General features: G+C 43.6%; 1 protein-coding gene and 1 non-coding gene across 2 annotated transcripts; one reads left to right on the forward strand and one right to left on the reverse strand.

The window, feature by feature from the left end:
* Positions 1-2,139: 2,139 nt before the first annotated feature.
* Positions 2,140-2,246, forward strand: LOC115703272 (small nucleolar RNA R71). Its single transcript, XR_004009049.2, has one exon. It is a non-coding gene; the product is annotated as a small nucleolar RNA R71 (small nucleolar RNA).
* A 16,949-nt stretch (positions 2,247-19,195) lies between these two features.
* Positions 19,196-20,546, reverse strand: LOC133031892 (uncharacterized). The gene is made up of 2 exons (XM_061105653.1): positions 20,232-20,546; positions 19,196-20,136 (listed from the first exon to the last, which is right to left on the reverse strand). Exons 1-2 carry the CDS (start codon positions 20,523-20,525, stop codon positions 19,441-19,443), a joined length of 990 nt encoding a protein of 329 aa, XP_060961636.1. The 5' UTR covers positions 20,526-20,546; the 3' UTR covers positions 19,196-19,440.
* Between the last annotated feature and the right edge of the window lie 4,876 nt (positions 20,547-25,422).

Raw genomic sequence — 25,422 nt, forward strand, 5'->3', positions numbered from 1 at the left:
ACTCATTCTTTTCATTCTTGATCACCGTCATTCCACCTTTCTTTGGGACCACTTGCACCGGGCTAACCCACTTACTATCTGAAATAGGATAAGCAACTCCAGCATCCAACCACTTAACTACTTCTTTTCTGACAACTACTTTCATGGGTGGATTGAGTCTTCGTTGAGCGTCAATTGTCGGTTTGGCATTGTCTTCCATGAGAATTCGATGCATCACTGTTGAAGGACTGATTCCTTTGACATCACCTAGTGTCCAAGCGATGGCCTTATTATGAGCTCGAAGTACCCTCAGAAGTCTATCAGTTTCGACATCAGAGAGAGAAGCTGAAACAAGAATCGGCAAACTTTTTATCTTGACCCAAAAATTCATACCTCAAGTGACTAGGAAGCACCTTCAATTCAAGTTCTGGAGGCTTTTCAGTAGATGGCTTTAGCTCTTTTGGAACTGCTCCCAATTCCTCAAAATATCTTCTGTTCAAGGGCCCATAGGAATCAAGCCACTTCACATAACCCACGACCTCTTGTCCCTCTTGCTCCGTCAATTCATCTTCAGTTAAACTTAGTTCAAGAGGATCATCTAACAGCTTTTTCTCACCCACCATTTCATCAATCAAGTCAATGAAGAAACAGTTATCACTTGCCTTTGGGTACGTCATAGCCTTTAGCACATTAAAGACCACTTCTTTTCCTTGGACTCTCAGATTTAATTCACCCTTCTGAACATCGATCAAGGCTTGGCAAGTTGCCAAGAATGGTCTCCCAAGAATGATTGGGACATTGCTATCTTCTTCCATATCCAAAACGATGAAGTCAGCTGGAAAGATGAACTTGTCAACCTTAACTAACACATCCTCAATGACTCCTCTAGGATGGGCTAGTGATCGGTCCGCCAATTGGAGAGTTACTGTTGTTGGCTTTGCTTCACCCAGCTGCAATCTTTTAAACACCGATAGAGGCATCAAGTTAATGCTGGCTCCCAAGTCACAAAGTGCATTTATTCCCTCAATTCTCCCAATAGTACAAGGAATAGTGAAACTCCCTGGATCTCTGAGTTTGGGAGGGAGTTTCTTCTGTAGGATGGCGCTGCACTCTTCAGTTAGAGCCACTGTCTCATAATCCTCCATCTTTCTCTTCTTTGACAGGATTTCCTTCATAAACTTCACATAACTTGGCATCTGCTCTAAAGCTTCAGCAAAGGGAATGTTAATGTGAAGTCTTTTGAAGACTTCTAGGAATTTGGTGAACTGCTTGTCTAGGCTTGACTTTCTAAGCCTTTGAGGGTAAGGTATTTTCACATGGTGATCACTATTAATTGGTGGAGACTGATGTGGTTGTGTTGGACTGTCAGTAGCCTTCGTTGAAGTGGGTGTTGGGGTTGACATTGGTTGAGCTTCATTCTCCTTTTCTCCATTCACTAGTTGTGGCATTTCAGGACCATCATAATTTTTACCGCTTCTAAGGGTAATTGCTTTGCAGTTTTCTTTGGGGTTTACTTCAGTTGTGCTAGGCAAATTTCCTTGAGGACGAGTTGCTACTTGAGTTGCTAGTTGGCCCATCTGTGTCTGCAGGTCTTTGATTGAAGATCTAGTTTCAGTCATGAATTGAAGCAATAAATCTGTTTGCAAACTAGAATTTCCACCAGAGGTTTGTTGCTGATTAAACTGTTGATTCTAATTCTGGTTCTGATTTCATTGCTGATAGAACCCACTGTTTCTTCGGTTATTACCCTAGTTGAACCCATAATTGTTGTTGTTGTTCTGTGAATAGTTTCCAATGGCTTTAGCTTCATCCATTGGCAAATCATCCACATCTGCTTGACACTCTGAAAAGTGATGACTTCCTCCACATAACTCACACACAACTTGGGCTTGTTTAGCTTGCCCTGCAATTAGCTTTGTCAATGCCTCAACCTGAGCTGTCAACTTTGTGATGGCATCCACCTCTAACACACCAGCTACCCTCTTTGATTGACTTCTTTCAGTTGGCCACTGCTGATTGTTTAGAGCCATCTCCTCCAATAGATCATAAGCCTCATTAGCACTTTTTCTCATGAAGGCTCCACCAGCTGCTGCATCTATTAGAGTTCTAGTGTTTCCTACCAACCCATTGTAGAAGTTGTGGACCAGCATCCACTTCTCTATACCATGATGAGGGCACTTTCTGATCAGATCTTTAAATCTCTCCCAAGCCTCATGGAGAGATTCATTATCTTGTTGGCAAAAGTTATTGATTTCTCCTCTCAGCTTTGCAGACTTGGCTGGAGGAAAGAACTTTGACAAGAATTTCGTTGCCAGATCATTCCAGGTGGCAATAGAGTTGGGTGGCAGGGAGTTTAGCCAACTCTTGGCTCGTTCTCTGAGAGAGAATGGGAACAGTCTCAGTCGAATGGCATCATCACTAACTCCATTAACTTTAAAAGTTTCACAAAGTTCCATGAAGTTAGAGAGATGCAGGTTAGGATCTTTAGAAGGGAGGCCACCAAACTGAACTGAAGACTGCACCATTTGAAGTATGGCAGGTTTGATCTCAAAGTTATTTGCATCCACTGCCGGTGGCCTGATACATGACTGCACTCCCGTCAGAGTAGGGAGAATGTAATCTCTCAAGCTGCGGCCATTAGCTTGATCTTCTACGGCGCCACCATTATTACCGTTATTGCCTCCATTGTTTGCAGCATTAGCAGCCATGATTTCTGAAGTTTCAGCAGTTGCTGAAACTCCTTCTTGCCTCTTGTTCTTTCGGTTTCTCCTACAAGTTTTCTCGATTTTAGGATCAACTGGTAATATGACAGCTTGTCCTTGACGTCGCATACACTTAGGATTCCTGAAATGGATCACGAAAATATTGCAAGAAAAAGGTTAGAAAAATCAGCAAGAGAAAATATACCAAAGTAGAAGTTAGTATAATTTTTGTAATATTAATCTTTAAACAATTCCCCGGCAACGGCGCCAAAAACTTGTTACGAAAATTATGTTTATTACGCAAGTGTACGCAATCAAGTAGTATCTCACGCAAGTGAGGTCGAACCACAGGGAATTGGATTAAGTACTACTGAACTATACTTATGATTCTATTCGGTAAAATAATAAGTTTGCAATTTGAAAGTAAATAACTCAGAAATTAAAGAGAAAATAAACGAAGATTAATCAAGATGAGAGATTAGGGAGGTGAATCCTGTTGTTAAGCTACCAATGTTAATACCTAATTGCTATCCTTATCTCAATGTGAATGACAGATTATAAATTAACCTAACTCTTTTCAGATCTTTTAGGTTCTAAATAATGTATTCTCTAATTAACTTCTTAATTAAATCAACACAAAATCAGCATTAAGCAATAATCTATTAGTCACTGAGGCTATGTAAATACTTTCGTTTTACATCAAAACCTAGACTATCCAAATTTTAGCATTCTCAATTCTCACTTTTCAGATTTCGAATTGAGATCATTAAACATGTAAAAGGTGATCAAGCTTGCACATGGAATTAAACACAAATAAAGATAGTATTCACACATAAGATGAAGGAATGACAATTATTTATTAACTAGGCATAAACTTAAACAACAATCATCATCCTCCCTTATTGGGAAATTTAGTTCATAATAACTCTAAAAACATCCATGATTAATTCAGAAATAAAAACAAACATAAAGAAGAATTAAAGGGGTAAAAGAAAGAAACTAGAAGGTGATATCGCTCCGGGTCTTCAAGATAGCTTCCTCTCCACTTGCCTCTACTATTAGGTCTGTTTTTGCTTCCTCTGACCTTCAGTGTCGTATTCCTTATATAGGGATGAGTGGTGTGCCTCCAATTGAGAGAAAAATCAAAATTAGGTCAAAACCACAACGTCCGTACCAAGTCGCGACTAGCCCTTAAGCTGGTCGCGACTACAGGCAAACCTCAAGAATCGAAGGTTCTGCCAAACCTCGAAGTCGCGACCAGGGTCGCGACCAGGAAAAAGGGTCGCGACCTGGCTCAATTGAAGTCGCGACTACTGTAGCTTCTGGAGACGAATTTTCCAATTTTTTTCCAGTTTATCCCAGTTTTTCCCCATTTGACTGAATTTGAACTTTAACACCCCGGGAACCTGAAATAATGAAAATCAAGCGTAAAACTGCTCCAAAAGACACCAATAGACGAGATAATGCTAATTTTAAGGACCCGAGACATAGGCTAATTATAACCTAACAACACCCATAATGAATCGGCTAACCATATTTTCTTCCAATATTTTTTGTCTCTTAGCTGCCTCCAACAGGTGAAAAAGTGGCTCTCTTGGAGGGCTGAATTGAGCTATTTGAACAAGTTTATTCGATGGATTGGGAAAGCCAAATGTAACAAATTTCGTAAACAAGTATATGCGGCTGCAATGGCAGTTTTGGTTTATCAAATTTGGCGTACTAGAAATGAAATAGTGTGGAATTCGGGTAATGCCAAGGAATCCTTTATCATAAACAAGATTAAAAATGATATTAAAAGTACAATTACTTATTTTTGGCTTAAGAAAATTAATGTTATAGACACAAACTAGTTCTCCAAGTTGTAAAAAAAAAAAGAGAGAAGAAGAGAAAAGTTTACTTGTGTAGTGGTTATTTTCATAGATCTTTGATTGAAGGCACTATTTGTTTGTAAGGATATTTTTGGAGTAATAAAAAGGTTGCTGATTCATAAAAAAAATAATGATACAAAAAATAAACTGAAATTTATCTAACTTCCTTATATTATGTGGATAATTTTTAGCTGCTGCTGGAATTTTAGCAGGGTCTCGTACTCGGTCTTACCAATTATATTTTACATAATACCCTAATATCAAAATTTTATTACAATATAGATTATGAAAGGGAAATATGGTAGTTATTTACCTTCCCAATCAATACATCAACTGGAAGTTTAGCTAAATGATGTCCAAGATAAACAACCTATATAAACAACCTTAAAATCAATTTACTTTTAAGAAAAACAATGAAATGCATTTGATCACAAGAAAAGTACACACAAATATACTGTTAACAGATAAATAAACATATGAAAAGAAGCACTTTATGTAAATAGAAAGTGATTATAATTCTTTTTGGAGAGTTTACTAAGAAACTAAATAGTATTGCGTAAAAGTAGTAAAATAAACTTCTGCAATCAGGGAACACATAAAATTAGGACTAATGCAAAAACAAAGATACCAAGCACGCCAAACCATAAAATTATCGATTCTAAATTGTTAACAAAATATTTTTTTAAAAAAAAAAAAAAAACAGAAATCAGATTAAAATAACCAAGACATTGGAAGAGAAAACTATCAAACAATAAAATAAAATGATGAGCAAAAAACCAATCAACTTGGCAATTATATTGTTATTATTGATAAGAAACAGACATGTAGGCAAAGCAGAATTTGATGTACCTCATACAACAATGAAATTGCCGAGGTCATAGCATCATCCGTAGGAGGTTCCAAAGCCTAAAACATAAAAAATAATGAAATAGAACCTATTACTATTAGACATAAGTGTCAATGTATTGTAAAACCCTGTAATTTAAGATGGTAACACTTACCTCAGACAAATATATTGAGGCTGAAAATTAGGGATTTTAAATTTATAATCACATTTACTTTTGTCAACACATTGCCCGTATAAGTGAAAAATGAGTTGGTAAAACTTTTAATTTAAACATACTTTTACCAGTGATGTTGGTGAAAAGCACTTGCAAAAGTTACAACGAGAAGAAAGCGCTAGTAAAAGACCCATTGCCAGTACATTTTAGTATTGATAAATCTTTTAATAATAAAAATCTATAATTTTCAATAAATTTATTTTAAAAATTTTCAACTACAATCAAACCGTTGATTAACTTTAGAACATGACTATTATTAAAACTCAAAAAAGTCATGAGATAAACAATAATAGATATACAATCTTAAACATTAAAGCTTAAGAGTAAGTACTCTATGTACATTGAAGAACATTACATATAAGTTTGCTATTACAAATTTTAATTTTTAATTAATTAGTATTTACAATTAAATTGTTGATAATTTCCATGAAAATAAATAATGAACCTAATTTACAAGAAATCAATTATAAACTCTGAGATTTTTACAAACTACTTAAATAAGGACTTAAGAAATAATAAATATAATCTTAAAGAAGACAAGAATTTTTATGTGCACTACTACAAAAATGGCTATTCCCAACGGTTTATAACTGTCTTTTATATTATTTCCCAACGGTTCCTAAATCCGTTGGCTATGTGGGTGTCATAAAAATGCAGAACTTTAAATGACGGTTTATAACTGTGGCAAAAAATTACTTTAAATGACGGTTAAGAAATATCGGAAAAAGTCACTTTAAATGACGGTTTATAACCGTTGGGAAAGACTTCCATCGGGTAGTAACTGATGGGAAACATCTCTTTAAATGACGGTTTATAACTGTGGCAAAATGTTACTTTAAATGATAGTTAAGAAATGTTGGAAAAGACTTTAGTCAGACTATAACTAACAAACTACACTAATTAAAATGACGGTTATAAACCGACGAACAATATAAAGTAAAGTATAAAATAGAAATATTAATTCGATTCTCCTCTTCTATTTTTATTATTTGGATTTCCAATACACAATGAAGAAAAAAATATAATAACAATAATAATATTTTTATAAAAAAATTCATACATTTAACACTCTTCAAAAGAATTAAAGCTTCATGAAAGTTATAATATGCCATCAAAGTTTAGTAATGCAATACAAAAGAAGGAAATCCAATTAAGTTTTTACATTTTGCAATCTTTTGTAGAATATCTCCTGAACATCTAAAAATATGTATACTAAGAACAAAATAAGTCTCCAGGTAGTCACTTGGGACTTTATCAAATAACTGGAGATCACTTCCTAAAAACCAAAAAAAGCAAGACAATAGTAACTGAGATCGATGTCAAACCTATCAATCATTTTCTTAGACCACATGGGGATCGTCCATGAGCGATCATTGGTCATCATACTCTATGTTATTAGTCATTTACCTGCTGTTATCATTTACATGACATACTTTGTCCATTCGTCACGTATTTTATTAATTTCTTTGTTGGTGTAAGAGGATGATATGTTCCTTTTAAACTGCAACAAACGAGACAAATTATTAATTTAATAGGTCATAATAAAAGTACTTAAAAACTTTAATATTTGTGAAAATAATTAGTGTTTCTACCTCTGTTTCCAATTTTCGTGTAGGATTATTTTCAGTCATGAATGATTTAATAAATCTCATGCTATAAAACCCACACTAGATGCCATCTGGTTGCTCTAGACATGTGTACTCAATGAAGCTTATTGCTACTGACTGTCGGTTTCTTTTCTCAAGGTAGTACCTCTCAAGAGCACTACACATAAATAATATAAAGTTAATACATACATTAATGAAAATTAAAGCAATATGTTTAGAGCTTTGAACTACTAGAACATACATTTGAACACATCTTTTAATATCTTGACGAATGGTTTTGTTTTTGGAATCCCAAAATGCTACACTCTACGACCCCGTTTGGATTAAGATAACCATCCAGTGTTCGCTAAACACAATCAAAAAACTTATAAGATTACTAATACCAATTATTATGTAATAGAGTAGGGTATGGATAAAACTTTTTTCATAACAACAACAATGTAATAACGACAATGTACCAGGGACAAACAACTTGCTTATTTTTAATTTTCTTCCTAATTCTCATTATCTCACTCTATAGTCCATAGTCCATATCCAAACATAACTTTTCTCATTCTCATTATTTGTATAACAAATATACCAAGGGACAAGGGACACCATACACGCCACAATTCATCTGTGTAAGTTAAGATACTTATAATAGACAACAAATACTAATGTAGCTAATGTTTTTCTTGAATATTATCATAGTATATTGGGTTTTAAAGTAGTTGACATGACAAAGGTGAATAAAGCCATAGTAAGTGCTTACTCATGGTACCAGGGGCAAATAAGGAATCGATCTGGTTGTATGTTGCTCAATCGCTGAAAAAGCAAAGCTACACGCTCGTTGTATCCTAACCCATGAGTAGATGCCACAGATGCAGGATTCATAAATGCATATACACCGTTCAACTCATTTTTGTTTAGTTCACGCTGCATTACACTGGTAAACAATAAAAAATTAATAACAAAAACTGCAAAATATATATTAAGTTAATTATCAACTTTCATACCTGCACCATGCAGACATTGGAACAGATCCGATCCAGTTGAGATTGCAAATGTCAAGTTTGTCGTTTTTTGATAAGTATGTTTTGTGCTCTACCCCGAACACATCCTCACCAATGTCAACTTTAAGGACATTCTTTTCCTTTGGCCACTGCTCGACCATCATCTCTAGCAAACTCAATGTGACACTTTTCTCTGGTGGAGTATAACGAGCTATTGGAAGCTTATTTGGCCTTCGAGTGTGTTTCAAAGGTTGAGTCGGTGGACCAACCATATTACTGTTAGAATCCCTCTTCTTTCCCTTCTCCTAAACAATATATTTTACAGCGTCTTCATCACTAAATGTTATGGTGGGCTCCCATGCCCGAGGTATTTTCGGTTTCCTTTCTTCGATGGCTAGAAATACTTCTTCATGCTCATGCTGTACTGTTCGGGCATACCTTTCTCGGGCTTTGCCTGAATCTCCAGCTACGTGCGGACCTCCAATAATGACTTGCAGATGTCCATCTACTGATGGTGGTAGTAAATCTTGGTTGTTATCGCCCCTTTAATTTTGATCAACCTTGACATATTTTCGCACATGCAGATTATTCTTTCTTATCAAAAATTCAATTTCCTACTTTAGATTGTTGCATTCGTTGGTGTCATGGCCATAATCCCCATGAAAACAGCAAAACTTGGTCATGTCTCTCTTGGTCACGTCTTTTTTCATGGGTGAGGGCTTCTTGTACGGAGGTAATGATTGAGTAGCCATGTAAATGGTTTTTATATCTTCTGTTAGGACAGAAAAAGCAGTAAACTTGGTAGGACTCTCCCTGGGAGTCTGTTTGGTTTTGCCAGTGAACTTTCCCTTTTTCCCATTTTTTTGCCTATTGTTGCTGTTGGACCGTTTGCCACCTGAGCTTAAACTGCTAGGGTACTAGGGGAGCTGGACGGATGTTCCAATAGAGGGAACTTTTGGCTGGCTAGGTTTTTGCTCAACTTCTACTCGCTGAATGGCTTCTTCAAGCTTAATAAAACCATCTGCGCGATCAAGGAAGTCACTCATAGAATCTATTGGTCCATTCTTTCTGATGTCCTTCCAAAGTTCTCCAAGAACTTCAATGCCCCCAGTATCGCAGACAATTTTCCGTCTTCGGTCACCCTTGCAACCTTAGTTGCCTCTGTCACTCAGAGAGGTTCTCCTGGTCTTTGCTTCACTTTGACCAGGTCTTCTAAGTGCAACGAGAGTTGGTGAGAAGAGGAAAATTGTGCACAGAATTTCGAGGAGAAAGCCTTCCATGAGTGGAACCTTCTGGGCTCCAACTTGAAATACCATTGCTGGGCGGCCTCTGAGAGAGTGGCAGGAAAAACTCTTTAACATACATCTCCTCATGCTCCTTGCAGGTCCATTTGCATTTCTAAATAATTGAGATGGGATAAGGGATCTTCCTTCCCAGTATACATCTTCCAAGTTGGCATCTTGAACTTGTGAGGTAACTTTAGGACATTAATCTCTGCGGAGAAAGGGGATCCACATGCTCGATCTAACTCGAGGTCGTTGTTCTTCTGACCAGCTAGGCCCTGGAACCTATTTTTTAGCTCATCCGACTGTGCCTGCACGGCTGGATTAACTTGTTCAACCTTTTGGCCGACCAGAGTCACGTCAACATCTCTTTGAGCGGGATTTTGAGCACAGCTCCGGGCTGAACGACTGGCGCATCATGTTGCTCGTCCAATCCTCTCCCTCTGTTCAAATCATTTCTAAGATCATGAGTCATCCGCAATCTATCAAATATAGAAACACCCGGGTGTCTCAGTGACTGGTTGGTCTGACCAATCAGCTGGCCAGCACCATTAACTTGGGTAGAATTATTAGGTATGACTTCTCCTGATGAATTTCTAGACAAAGTCTACCCGCCTACCACTTGGCCCACAGGTGGAACTTGTGACCGGGGATTGGACGGCTGACCATTTAGAGTTTGAGAGGTGTTCACAACGGGATCTTTATCTGTCTCGCCCAGGGGAATGACGGTTGCAGGCTGTTGATTGGTAGTCTGATAGGCTTTTTGTATCAACACGAAGGCCTGTCTGGTTCGGTCGTCAATGGCTACTTGGTGAGCCCTCAACGTTTCCATCTCTTTATCCCTCCATTCAGTGAACATGCGCCTTTACTCTTCAAATGTGAGATTCACCGCAACACGGAGTTCCTCCTGATCATGATGCAGGGTGTTGGTATGACCTTGCATGATTCCCAGAGCAGCACGGAGGTTCTGGATCTCTGTGTCATCTCCAATGGCTGTTCGAACATTTGTTACGCGCAGAATGACAGTGTTGGGAATGCCTTGATTGGCTGCTAAACTGGTATTTCTAGTCTGTTACACACTAGGCTAGATTCCACTCACGGGAGTCATCACACCGTGACCCATAGTTGATGGTTGTTCGGGATGTGTGGTTGGTGGAACCCTTGCGTTCTCTAGATTCTGCAGTGCAGGATCCACTACCTGTGGATTTGCCGGATCAACCATGCGTCTACGAGTCTGTACCACCATTGTGTTTATGATTGGATTTGAAATAAAGAGCGATCCTGTGATTCTGCTCTCAATGAAAGCACAAAAATGTTGACCTCGCTTTTGGCCAACGACAGTGAGTCTTGATTGTAAGCAACAGGTAGTATAATATATATGTAATATAATAAAGTAAATAAAGATATAAGAATTTTATAGATGTTTAGCCCCGAGCAGTTCGGTAATAGCCTACTCCCCTTAGTTTGTATTTGTTGGAAATTATTTTACCAGGATCTTAGATCTACTCACAAGTATGTTGATTAACACCCTAAATATGAACTTTCTAAAACGATGAAATAAACACATATAAAGTTTAGGAAACCTTACATTGGGTGCAGCGGAATTAAATGACTCCTTCCGTTCAGATCTCTAACCCTTGTATCCTTTCTGTCGCAGAGTATTATCAAGATCTGAACCTGGATCTCTTTCTCTGAATCTTTGATGCTGAAACTCCTTTTGCTGAAGATCTTTCTTCACGATCTTCCTCACTATGATTGAGGTATTGTTTGCTGTGTGTGGGCACTACTCTAATCACTAAGGGGTTTCAAAATTCTAAGGAAGAAGAGAGAGAGAGAGTGGCGGCCAAAGGTAGAGAGAGAGGCTCAGGTTTTTCTGAATCAGAAGTGTAATTTTCCTGAAGCCTTCACTACCTATTTATAGCATTCCACTAGGGTTAGGTTTGAATTATTTGGCATTAAAATAATGAAAATATCAGAGCATAAATCCTATAAAAGTGGCCGGCCATGGCTTATTGGATTTGGGCCTCACTTTTTGCAATTTTGCAGTTTTATCACTTTTGTATCTGATTTTCTCAAAAATGCCAATTTTCTTATTCAACCATTTAAATGCCAATTCTAACTATTTAATAACTATAAATAATTATTAAATAATATTGTCATTTATCATATTTATTAATTGAACCATACAAAGTATCATAATTAACAAATATGCCCCTATAAACTCTTTCTTTACAATTTCGCCCTTACTTAGTAAAAAAATTCACAAATAGACATAGTCTTATTTGAGAATTATAATTGATTAATCAAAACCAATTACATGAACGAAACCTATACTGGTGAAGAACTTTCTTAGCCAGACAAGTTCTTTAGCAGCTTCGGCTGCAGCTATGTATTCAGCTTCCATAGTCGAGTCCGATATCGCGGTTTGTTTTGCACTTCTCCAAACCACTGCTCCACCCCCAAGAGTAAGCACCATCCCAGATGTAGATTTCCTGTCTTCAAGACTTGCCTAGAAATCTGAATCAGTGTAGCCTATGGGATTTAAAGCACCACCCTTGTAGACTGTTGCTCCAAAATTTGCCCAAAATACGTGGACCAGTCAAGAGGGGACACGTGGATCAGATAACTTGGAAAGATTTGCTAAGCCTTTTTATGCCACCAGGAAGCGCTATTAGCATGGGTCCCGGAGGAGACACCCGGAGTACAAGTTACTCCTGGAAGCTAGTATAGCGTGAAGGCCCTCCGGGATGTGTCAGGTCTCTCCCGAGAAATCAAGTCGCATTTAATGCTGCATGGGAGGAAGCGTGTTGGGACTGTAACACGCAATAAAGTCTGACGGCACAACCCCCGAACAACAGCGCTACAGTAATGATCATTTAAGTCTAGCGACGGCTACTCTGCGAAGAGTCACGTCAATCATAAGACAAAAAGGACATTCTCCATAAAAACCCTACAGCACCTAGGGATTTGACCATGCATCACCCATGGTATATTCATCGGAAATGCCCAACTTTATGGATACTTACAGACACATGTGTAAGAACAATTCTAGGGATTACCCCACCAAAACACTATAAATACCCCCTCAAAGCTCATTTAATGGGGTCGGAGAATCTTGGTTTGCAACAGAGCAAGAAGAGAAAAAATTCACCAAGAACATTCTCTGTATTTAAGAGAAAAACATTCTCTCAAGTGTAGAATCTCTATTAAATATATCCATTAATAGCAGTGGCTCGTGGACTAAGGCTCATTAACGCCCCAACCACGTAAAAAGTCTTCATCTCACTTTCTTACAGCTCCTATTATAATTATATTTTAATAGTTGCCGAAAATCTCGGTCAACATTTTGGTGCTTTCATTGAGAGCTGAGGAAAGCTGCTTCACAACAAGCATTTAACTTCACGATAATGGTGGAGACAAGAGCTACACGTCATCCTCGCCCTCTAGAAGACGCTCAAGATCCCAATGAGGAAGATGTAGCCTCAAGGGCAGCAGAGGAGTCCGAGGAAGAAGAAGAAATAGTTCCCGAGGAAAACCACGAGGAACACCTCGACGAGTATGCCTATGATGATGGAAGCTACCAAGAGCTGGTGCTCCTCAGACAAAAAGCTATCGATCATGAAGCTGAGATCGAAGCTCAGAAAGTGCAAAATCAAAAAATGCATGAAGTGATGCTAGCCATGCGTAAAGCCATGGAGGCACCGGTATTCACGTGCATCCCAAGGCGATGGCCGCTGGACTCGACGGGGAGCCAGCGACGTCTTCGCCTAATTCCCAGCAGCAAAGGCCTAGGGAACCTAGCCCTATAAGGCACCCTGCTGAGAAAAACCAAACAAAAAACCCTACTTCTGCCCCTGGTCGAAAGAAAAAGGTGCAGGATCCGCGAAAGGTCCGCTCGGATTTCCCTAAAGGGAAAGGTCCGCAGAGGGGCAAGCCCCAAAGAGGGAGTCTTGGCCCTCAGGATCGAGGGGACCGAAAAAGCGTTTCCGTGCACCAGGAACCAGGGGGTAGAGGAAGAGGAGGACAGAGATGTCCACCCATTGATCTGAGAAATCAAATCAATGGGAATCAAGGTGACCTCCGGGATCACCTTGACCAAAAAAGATACAGGCCCGTAGTCTCCTGCATCCGTAAACGAAGGGATCATGGCAGAACTTGCCATACTTCGAAAAGATATTGCTCGAGTCTCCCGGAGGCAGAAGGGAGATGATTCCGACTCGGACAGTGAGGATCGGGAGCCTTGTGCCAAACATATCCTGGAGGCGGAGCTCCCTAAAAACTTCAAAATGCCCGAAATGGCAGCATATACTGGGAACTCCGACCCCAGTGATCACTTGTCACGATTCAACCGAGTCATGACAGTCATGCGGGTCAGCAATGACGCCAAATGCTTATGCTTCCCCCTCACTCTGAGCGGATCGGCAGAGGAATGGTTCAAGAAATTGGAACCAGGATCGGTGGGATGTTGGAACAAACTCCAAACCAACTTCCGGAGACAATTTGTCGCCGCCAGGAAGGTCAACTTGGAGGTCAGTGCCTTGACCAACATCAAACAACTGCCCACCGAGACATTGAAGAATTACATAAGAAGGTTCCGAGAGGAAGCCTCGAAGACCAAGAAGGTCGACGACGGACAACAGCTTGCGCTTCTCCAAGCAGGAATCCGCACTGGGACTCCCTTCTGGAACGAATTACAGCAAGAAGGCGCTGCTAGCCTTCAGGACTTCCAGAAGCGAGTCCAAAAATATATTAACCTCGAAGAAGCCCAGATCGTGGCTTACGGAGGCTATTATCCCACCGGGATAGCAGGATACATGCCAGGAGTATCGCCCTCGGGTACTGTCCCGATCGCGACCCCTCCGATAAGTGGCATACAGTTTTCTGCTACTCCCGGATACAGCCAGGGCCAAGCTTTGCCCCCGGCATCTTCCCATTACGGCAACCCGTCCGGGGTGAATGGACGGGCTCCTTCACAGGTTGCCCCGACCGCTAGCTTAACAGGCCCTACCCAGGGGTCGAGAAGCAAAAGGTCTTCCAAGGGCAGCACCCGAACGGGAGAGAAGCGCCAAAGAAGGGGTACACACCCCAATACACCCAGTACACAGAGCTCACGGACTCTCAGGAACGTGTATATTTTGCCACAAGGCAGAATACGCACTACCGGAGACCCCAGCCATTGTACAGAGACAGCTCCCGGAGAGATCCGAGTAAAAGGTGCGAGTACCACAACGACATTGGCCACAGCACCAATGAGTGTAAAAATCTCAAAGATGAGATTGAGAATCTGATCCATTTGGGCCACCTCTATGAGTGGATCAAAAATAGGTTGCCCCACCTTAATCCGGGGCAGGTGGCAGGGGGTATGCCTTCGGGAACACCAGGGGGTACAGCAGGAGTATTGCCTCCAGCTGCTCCCGCAGGTGACACCCAAGATATACCCGGACTACCGCCCCGGCCTAATGGACGGGTAGCCATGATCTCCGGAGGTCCCCATATCGGAGGAAACACTCGAAAGGAGCGAAAGAGATATGCCGAGGCCGCAAAACACAGTGAGGTGTGGGAGGTCACTCAACTCCCAGCTCAAAGGCCTCGGCTAATGGACCAACCCATAACGTTCACAGAAGAAGACGCCAAGACGGTGCGTTTTCCTCATCACGACCCTCTGGTCATAGAGACCCCCATCGCAAATAAAGTGGTGGCTAGGGTCCTGATTGACAATGGAAGTTCCGTGAACTTGCTCTTCAAAGAAGCCTTCACTGCGATCGGGTTGACCGACCGGGACCTCTCTCCTAGTGGATCGCAGCTCACAGGGTTTAACGGGACAACGCTAATCCCGATGGGAAAAGTCAGGCTCCCAGTTACCCTGTGCCCGGATACCCCCCAAAGCACATTCAAGTATTGCACCTTCGTGGTGGTAGACTGTCCAACAGCCTACAACGCAATCTTAGGCCGACCGGCCCTCGTCGACTTTGGTGCAATAACTTCAATCCGACACCTATGCCTAAAATTCCCTACCCAGGAAGCCGGAGTCGGAACGGTGAGGGGAAATCAAGGAGAGGCCAGGCAATGTTACAATGTTGCCACCCACTTGCCAGTACTCATGGTCCGGGGGCCCCCTGAGATAGAGAAGGCTGAAGAAGACGAGCTGGATCCTCGCATAGGATCCGAAAGGGTCGTAGAACCAATGGAGGACGTCGAAGAAATACCAGTGTGCGACGACGACTCCACCAAAGTACTCCGGATAGGGAGAAGCCTAGATCCGGAGGAAAAAGATAAAATAATAAAAACACTGAAGGGCGCCATCGACATTTTTGCATGGCGCCAAGAAGACATGACCGGCATCAGCCCTCATGTCATCACCCATGTACTCAACGTCAACCCGGACATGCCCCCTGTACAGCAAAAGAGACGCCCGCTCGACTCGGTGAAAGCCGAGGCCTTAGAGAAAGAGGTGGATAAACTTTTGTCCAATGGCATGATCCGCGACGTATACTATCCGGAATGGCTGGCCAATCCGGTCCTGGTGCCCAAGCCAAACGGGACTTGGCGGGTTTGTATAGATTTCACAGATCTAAACAAAGCTCGCCCAAAGGATCGCTTTCCGCCGCCCAGATCGACCGGATGGTGGACGCCACGTCCGGATTTAAGCTGCTGTCTTTCATGGATGCCTATGCTGGGTACAACCAAATAAAAATGCATACGGCGGACCGAGTGCACTAGCTTCAGACCGATAAGGGGGTATACTGTTACCTAGTCATGCCTTTCGGACTGAAAAACGCCGGAGCAACCTATCAAAGAATGGTTAACCGGATGTTTAAAAGCCTCCTGGGACGAAACATGGAAGTATATGTAGACGACATGCTCGTCAAATCCAAAGCATGCAACAGCCATGCAAGCAACTTAGAGGAATGTTTCGAAGTCGTCCGGAGATACGGCATGAAACTCAATCCGAAAAAATGCACCTTTGGGGTCAAGTCGGGAAAATTCCTGGGCTTCATAGTCAGCCAAAGGGGGATCGAGGCGAACCCGGAGAAAATCCAAGCTCTCCTGGACATGCCATCCCCCAAGAAACATAAGGACGTGCAAAGTTTGACCGGAAAGGTAGCCGCACTGAGCCGCTTTATCTCACGGTCCACGGACAAGTGCATACCCTTCTTCAACATACTGAAGAAATCCCAAAAGTTCGAATGGACAGATGAATGCGAGGAGGCATTCAAAAGGTTAAAAGACCACATGGCCAAACCTCCTATCCTATCAAAACCCGTCCTTGGAGAAGACTTGTTCCTTTACTTGGCCGTCTCCGAGCATGCGGTCGCGTCGCACCGGTCCGGAGGAAGAAAAAATTCAGCACCCCGTGTACTACGTTAGTAAACGCATGGTAGGTGCCGAGACAAGGTACCCGGTTATTGAAAAATTAGTATTCTGCCTCCTGATGGCATCAAGGAAGTTGAGACCATACTTCCAAGCCCATCCGATCAGAATTTTGACCAATCATCCACTCCGGCAAGTTCTCCAGAAGCCTGAAGCATCCGGAAGACTCCTCAAGTGGGCAATGGAGCTGAGTCAGTTCGACTTACATTGTGTGCCCCGGATTTCCATAAAAGGCCAAGCCTTGGCGGACTTCATCACCGAATGTAATGAAGCCGAGGCAACAGCCAATACACCGGAGCCACCCATCCCCACTTGGAGAGTATTTGTGGATGGAGCTTCTAATGAGAATGGTTCAGTTGCCGGAGTGGCTATGATATCACCTACTGGGTTGCGGCTCCAGGCAGCACTCCGGTTCAACTTCACAGCTTCGAACAATGAAGCCGAATATGAGGCCCTGATAGCAGGGCTAAAATTGGCCAAAGCTGTAGGAGCCAAGAGGGTGGAAGTCTACAGCGATTCTCAGCTGGTCGTAAACCAAGTTTCCGGAGAATACCAAACTCGCGGCGAAAGGATGGCCGCGTACGTAACAATAGTCCGAGAACTGCTCCACGAGTTCACGGACTATAAAATAGAAAGAATCCCCCGAGAAAAGAACGCTCATGCGGACTGTCTGGCTAAGTTAGCCTCGGACAGCGAAATCGAAGAGCTAGGGGTAGTACCAGTGGAACGCTTGGCAGAGCCAAGCATCAAAATAAAAGAGACCACACAAACGGTTGGGCAAGAACCCAGCTGGATGGTCCCCATCATAAAGTACATAACCACAGGTGAGTTGCCCCAAGAGAGGGCACTGTCTCGAAAGATTCAGTATCAGGCTCGTCGTTATGTAATGATGGATCAAATTCTCTACCGGAGAGGACTCAGCATGCCTTATTTAAGGTGTGTATCGGACCCTGAAGCTAGACAAATCATGCTGGAGGTCCATGAAGGGTTCTGTGGAGACCATACGGGAGGACCCAGCCTCTCAAAGAAAATATTGAGGCAGGGATACTTCTGGCCAACAATGAAAAAAGATTGTATAGACTATGTCCAAAAGTGTGACTCGTGCCAAAGGTACGCGAACATACCGAGAGCTCCTCCAAATGAGATCACTTTGATGACCAGCCCCTGGCCCTTCGCGGTCTGGGGAATAGATCTCATCGGGTCTCTACCTACGGGAAAAGGAGGGGTAAAGTATGCAATAGTAGCAGTGGACTACTTCACCAAGTGGACAGAGGCTGAGCCTATGAAGACAATAACTGCTAAGAAGGCGCTGGACTTTGTTATCACAAACATAGTGTGTCGATACGGCTTGCCTCACAAGATAGTCTCAGACAATGGAAAGCAATTTGATTGCGAGGAATTTACTGACTTTTGCAACCAACACGGAGTGGTAAAAAGCTTCTCCGCGGTAGCCCGGCCTCAAACAAACGGCCAGGCGGAAGCAGTCAATAAAATCCTAAAGGTCACCTTGAAAAGGAAGCTGCTGGCCTGTAAAAATAACTGGCCTGAAGAATTGCCAAGGGTATTGTGGGCCTACCGGACGACCCCCAGAACCACAACCGGTCACTCGCCGTTCTCAATGGCGTACGGTTGTGAAGCAATGGTCCCGGTGGAAACATTATTCCCGTCCCACAGGAGGACGACTTATGATCCGGCCACCAATCAGGCCCTGCTCCAAGAAGCTCTGGATCAAGTCGAAGAACTCCGGGATGAGTCCCAAATACGGATGGCCGCTTATCAAAAGAAGGTGACCAAGTACTTTAACTCCAAGGTTAAAAATAGAAAATTCGCTATTGGGGATATGGTCCTAAGAAGGGTTTTCCCAGCCACCCAAGAACCCGGAGTAGGGGTACTTAGACCAAATTGGGAAGGACCATATGAAATCGAGGACGAAATCGGTTCTGGCACTTACAAACTGAAAAGAATGGACGGAACTACTGTCCCAAGAGCCTGGAATGCCGATCACCTCAGAAAATATTACCAATAGCGAATTAAAACTTAGATTTTGTTCAAAGGGTTTGTACCGTCCAAATGTATGCCTCCTCTATATTAAATAAAACTGAGTGCCTTAAAAACAAAGTTTTCATGCCACTCAGGGGGGTACTAGGGTATACCGCACGGACAAACAAAAACAAACTAAGTAAAATATCCTGACCCAAAGGGCAGGTCAAACTAAGAAAAATATCCTGACCCAAAGGGCAGGTCAATCTATCTAAGTAAAATATCCTGACCCAAAGGGCAGGTCAAAAACTATGCGCAAAAAATAAAGAGCGTAAGTATAAAAACCCTGAGCCAAAGGACAGGTTGAAATATATAAGTGTGAAAAATAAAGATCGCATATATGAAAATATCCTAGCCCAAAGGGCAGGTCATACACATGTAAATGGCCCGGGGACAGGCCTTAAGATATAATTGTCTCCCCTTCAAATAAAAGCTGCCGCCCATATGTAAATTGTTCTAAGGCAGCAGCAAATATGTACAAACAAAAAAAAAAGTTATAAGAAGAACGGGTAGAATCTGGGTCAATAATACGGCAGCTCAGTCAGCCCGCGGTGGAAGACGAGGTCCAATCCGTGCCTCAAGCTCAGCGTCAAGCCTCTTCTTCTTTTCCCGAAATTTGGCAATCATGTCCTCGGGTTTGGGATAAAAAGTGAGCTTGATACTCTGATCGTTGGTGGCCCAAGCCATGTAGACACCATCATCAAAGCGCTTCGGGCACCGGGCGCAGGAGACAGGAGAAAGGAGCTCGGCCCTCTTGGCCTTCCTGGTAGACTGATCTTTGTAGTCCCGAAGCTCCTTCAACTCCGCAGCTAGAGCGGCCTTGGATTCGATATCCGACTGGTGAGTCTCCTCTAGAGACCTCACCTTGGCGGCCATTTCATCCAAAGCCTCCCTGGCCTCTCGAAGATCTCGCCTGGCCTTCTCGGCAGCCTCGGTTTGAGCCCTTAGTTCCTCCTGATGATGGGCCTCCATCCTGCCTCTCCGCTGGGCCTCGGCCTGGATCATGGCCTCCGCCTGAGCCTCCCTCCGGGTGGCCTCCTCTTCCTTGGCCTTGGCCTTCTCTTCCTTGGCCTTGGCCGCTGCCTCCTGGCGCTCGGCCGCCTCCTGGTAGATCTGCCTCTCCGCTGTGAGGTCTTGGAGGACCTTCCTGACGTCGTTCATGTCCCCAAAGTCGGACAGAGCGAAGCCATGGTTTATGATGTTCCTGGAGAGGCGACCAGCCTCAGCAGCAAGCTGAACCATAACGAGGTATAAGGAAAAATTTCTCAAAGGAAGAAAACAAAATACAAACAACAAAAAGGAAACGCAAAAAATTGCAAAGTACTTACTACTGTGAGGGAATGGCTGAGGTCCTGGACCTGGAAGATAGAGTTCAAGGAGGCACAAGTGGCAAACCGCTTGGGCGCGCAGCGTGTAAGCTGAGAAGCGAACTCACCGGTCATTTCCGCGGCAAAGGGAGCCAAAGTGGGCCCTAGGAGGGGACGGAACCAGTCCGTTAAGGGGTCCAGGTTGAGGTTCCACGGATCATGATAGTCCGGATGGTTGATGCTCGCCTCAACCTCAGCTCGCAGAATCCTCCTAAGGGCCTCCACCTCGGCATACCCCCGGGAGTACTCGTCCATAGCGTAGTTGTGTTTGGCTATGCGAAGCTCCCCGCTCACCTCATCCCCCGGAATCGGGGTAAGATCAATGTGAGGAGGAGCAGGATTTTCCTCCATCGGGGAAACCCCGCCGTCTAGGCCATGAGCAGGAGTGTCGGCCCTCCGAGGCCTCTTCGGCTCGTCCTGGGCAATCATCTTGCCCTTACGCTTGCGAATCAGAGCCACTTCAGGCTCCTCCTCGTCCTCCTCTCGCTACCACCGGAAGGGCTTCGAGGCTCTCCAAGACCCTCGGCGGCTTCCTCCGAGAAGTCCCACCCTTTCCCTTGGCCTTCTCCCGGAAGCACCTCCTCGTCATCCACTAAGTCAATGGTTTCGGGGAGCGCCGAAAGGAACCTTCAAGGAAGGAGCCGGGGGAGAGGGGGTGAAAGCCGGAGGAGCCACGGGAGTATGAACCCCGGCAAGCTGTTCCAGGATGGCATCCATGGAGGTACCTGTTCCAATAAAATAAGCAAGTGTTAGAAGTTCGTGAGAAACTGCCTATAAAAGGTGCAGCAAATAAACTACTCCTACCCGAACTTCCTAATTCGGCCCTAGCAAAGTCCCGAACTTTAATGCTGGCAGCATCATCTCCAAGATAACTGTCCGAGGGCCGAAACCACCGGACGCTATGTAAGCCGACGGACCTAAGGGAATAGGTTCCGGAGGGCCGGAGCCCATCCGGGACCGACCTAGGTAATCTCCTAAGTTCGTAAAATAAAATTCCTTCAAATGATCCCCCCACCGGGTCGACGGCATCTTAAACCTACGGAGACGCTCGTCAAACCCTATGGGCCTATGACTGGTATATTCATCAACGGAAGGAACATAGCGAATTATCAAGGGAGACTTACCACCGCACCGGAAGTGCTAGCACGGAGCACCCGAGTTTGGTTCGGGGCCGAAGGCTGAGGCCGGGAAGTCTGGTTCTCAGAAGAACCTTCAAGACGAAGGGGCCTCCCGGCGGAAGGACCCCCAATCTCTTCTTGAAGTATCTTGTCAAAAAATTTAGCTTCGGACTTCCCGCCAATGGCTTGGCTCCTTCGCACCACCGGACTCCCCACGCGAAGCCCTCTCCCAGAGGCAGTGGGCCTTAGAATACGCCTTCTCCTGGGCCTTCCGTAGAGATAATCTTGGTACTTCTTCTCTGCCGGTAGCAATGAGCTCATCCCGGAAGGCCTTCTCCGCAACCGGCGCCCTCACATTGGGGCAGATGACCTTTGAGAGGTTGGAGTCATCCACGGATTGATGAGAAAGGATAAGTTTAGCCTTCCTGCAATTCTCCGTGGTGACCAGGCCCCCGACATCAAGATCGGCATGATCGTAGGAGGCGAAGGCTTGGGCCCTTCGAAGGAAAGCCTGAGTGGGGAGCGTCCGCTGGTAAGGTGGGATCCGCACCCACTCCGTGAGAAGCTCCGGGTGGTCCACGGCCCTGAACCCGGACGAGAAGAAAAATCGGTGGCGGTACTCCTTAACATGAGTCTGCCTATTATATGGAACCATCCCCTCGTTAGTAGGGTGGATCCGGAACCCATAAAAACCATCCTTAAGTTTGTCCCCTTTCTTGGGGACGGATACAAGTTCATAAAAATATAAAATTTCCGCCGGGCTGGGAGACCCCCAGCCGCGGGCGGTGTAAAAAATAAATAAGCCTGAGAGCAGACGGTAAGCTTGAGGAATAAGTTGGTATGGCGCAAGGCCGACAAATACAAGAAAATTCACAAAGTAATCTTGGAGCGGGAGCATGGCACCGGCCATCAAATGGGTCTGACTCCAAGCCCCGAAGCCGTCATAGTTGTGATTAGGCGTCTCCGAGTCACGAGGAGGCCGGTGGAAGGTCCCTGAGGTAGAGGGTTTGATCCCAGCCACATTAATAATGTTCTCCAGCTGGTGAGGGCAAGTCAGGGTCGATCGAAGCTCGGCCGCTTCCCAACCAGTTGCGCGGGACTTGTACCCCTCCTGGGCAACGGGTCCCAGAGAAACCTCCTCCAGGGTGGCTATGTTTTTCCCTTTCTTCTTCGAAGATTTCGAGCCAGAAGCAGACATTTTATGTTCTGAGAAAAACAAAAAGAAAAAACCCAGCAGTTAGGCCCCATACCAAACCCTAAATCAGGAAAAAGGGAGTGGGGGTCCCCTAACCGCTGGAAAGAGGCCCCCTCCGGACACGTGTCACCTAAGAAACTCTGGAGAGAATCCCTGAACAAGTGTCAGGTGCAGTAAAATCGCAGAAAAGTGGTTTTGCAAAAAGGAAAAGAAAAGAGAAAAGCCTTCCTATGCCCTAAGCAATTGTTAAACGAAGAACCCATGGCCTTCTTCAAACAAAGCTGTATGCCTACAACAGAGGCATGACAATGGCGACTCTACAACTAACACAGTAAACATAAAGCAGAGCTCGAAGAACTTAAACACTCACACACCCAGAAGCCTCTAAGTGCGAACCCAGAAAACAAACGAAGTAAATGTAAGCATGTTATTATCTAAAAATGCAAGAAACTTACAGTCGATTGTTGAACTGGGGGTACTGAGTGTGGTTGAGTGAGAGTTGAGAAGCACTGGCAAAATCGAACACCGGAAAATTAAAAGAAGTGTTTAAGTGTTAAAGCAGTTTGTGCTACTTTGAGGAATTTTCTCTCTGAGAAATTCGAGCAGAAATGGCAAGGAATGGAAAGTAGCCGAAATGAAGGAAAGGTGGTGGCTTTTATAGGAAAAAGTGCATGAGGAACAAGCGTCTTCACCTACCAATCGCACGGTGGGGGAAACGCACGATTCGAATTCCCAAAAGATCAACGGACCAGATCAATCTACCATTAAGGCGGTGGAAACGTTTGAGTATCCGTCTGACACCATCAATGCGCCGCATCAATCATGGGGCGTGAAACGAATCGACCTCTGCAAAAGTGAATCGCCGCATTTAATGCCATTATTAGACACACCTCCATGCTCCCCCAAGTCGTATCAGAAGGCCGAGGAGGCGGCTGGAAACATTCCTGCAAAAAGGCATATTGCTGCATTAAATGACATCATTTAATTTGCCCCCACGCGCTCGAGGCTCGAGCTAGGGAAACGAGGGGTCAACCGGAGACACTTGAACAAGCCTTGGTTTATTTTTACTAAGTAAACAAGGCTTGGGGGTAAATGTTGCTCCAAAATTCGCCCAAAATACGTGGACCAGTCAAGAGGGGACACGTGGATCAGATAACTTGGAAAGATTTGCTAAGTCTTTTTATGCCACCAGGAAGCGCTATTAGCATGGGTCCCAGAGGAGACACCCGGAGTACAAGTTACTCCTGGAAGCTAGTATAGCGTGAAGGCCCTCCGGGATGTGTCAGGTCTCTCCCGAGAAATCAAGTCGCATTTAATGCTGCATGGGAGGAAGCGTGTTGGGACTGTAACACGCAATAAAGTCTGACGGCACAACCCCCGAACAACAGCGCTACAGTAATGATCATTTAAGTCTAGCGACGGCTACTCTGCGAAGAGTCACGTCAATCATAAGACAAAAAGGACATTCTCCATAAAAACCCTACAGCACCTAGGGATTTGACCATGCATCACCCATGGTATATTCATCGGAAATGCCCAACTTTATGGATACTTACAGACACATGTGTAAGAACAATTCTAGGGATTACCCCACCAAAACACTATAAATACCCCCTCAAAGCTCATTTAATGGGGTCGGAGAATCTTGGTTTGCAACAGAGCAAGAAGAGAAAAAATTCACCAAGAACATTCTCTGTATTTAAGAGAAAAACATTCTCTCAAGTGTAGAATCTCTATTAAATATATCCATTAATAGCAGTGGCTCGTGGACTAAGGCTCATTAACGCCCCAACCACGTAAAAAGTCTTCATCTCACTTTCTTACAGCTCCTATTATAATTATATTTTAATAGTTGCCGAAAATCTCGGTCAACATAGACTAACACAACATTCCTTGTACTCTTTAAGTATTTCAGAATATACTTAACTGCATTCCAATGTTCATGTCCTGGATTAGACTGATACCTGCTCACGATTCCAACTGCATAGCAGATATCAGGTCTAGTGCATAACATTGCATACATTAGACTTCCAACTGCAGAGGCATAGGGAATTTTTGCCATGTCCTCTATCTCTTGAGGATCAGTCGGAGACTGTTCCTTAGATAGACGAATACCATATCTAGAAGGCATGTTTGCCCCATTGGTGTTATTCATGGAGAATCTCTCTAAGACTTTGTCTATGTAGGTTGTTTGAGAGAGAGCAAGAGATCTGTTCTTCCGGTTTCTGATAATCTGAATACCAAGAACATAGGCTGCTTCACCCAAATCTTTTATATTGAATTGAGTGTTGAGCCATTCCTTGATGTGAGTCATTTTCTTGACATTGTTTCCAATAATCAAAATGTCATCAACATAAAGGACCAGGAATACTACTATTTGGTCTTCCTTGAGTTGGTAAACACAAGGTTCATCTTCATTCTGAAGAAAGTCGTAGGTCTTGATAATTTCATCAAACCTTTTGTTCCATGAGCGAGAAGCTTGCTTAAGTCCATAGATAGACCTATTTAATTTGCAAACTTTCTTTTCCTGCCCAGGAAGAACATAACCTTCTGGTTGCTCCATATAGATGGTTTCTTCAAGTACCCCATTAAGGAAGGCAGTCTTGACATCCGTTTGCCAGATTTCATAATCGAAAGCAGCAGCTATGGAGAAAAGAATTCGGATGGATTTGAGCATGGCAACAGGACTAAAAGTTTCCTCATAGTCCACGTCTTCTCTTTGGGTATAACCCTAAGCTACAAGTCTAGCTTTAAAAGTTTCGACTTTGCCTCCAGCTCCTCTTTTCTTCTTGTAAACCCACTTGCATCCTATCGGATGATAGTCGTCAGGTGCGTCTAC

Source organism: Cannabis sativa, chromosome X (assembly GCF_029168945.1).
Source record: "Cannabis sativa cultivar Pink pepper isolate KNU-18-1 chromosome X, ASM2916894v1, whole genome shotgun sequence".
NCBI classification, from domain to species: Eukaryota; Viridiplantae; Streptophyta; class Magnoliopsida; order Rosales; family Cannabaceae; genus Cannabis; species Cannabis sativa.

What these genes read in the sequence shown, in the direction of transcription:
- LOC133031892 (XM_061105653.1), bottom strand. Translation starts at nt 20,525, where the DNA reads ATGGACGAGTACTCCCGGGGGTATGCCGAGGTGGAGGCCCTTAGGAGG. An exon ending in TCAGCCATTCCCTCACAGTA is followed by an intron (nt 20,137 to 20,231) that starts GTAAGTACTTTG and finishes GTTATGGTTCAG; the next exon opens with CTTGCTGCTGAGGCTGGTCG.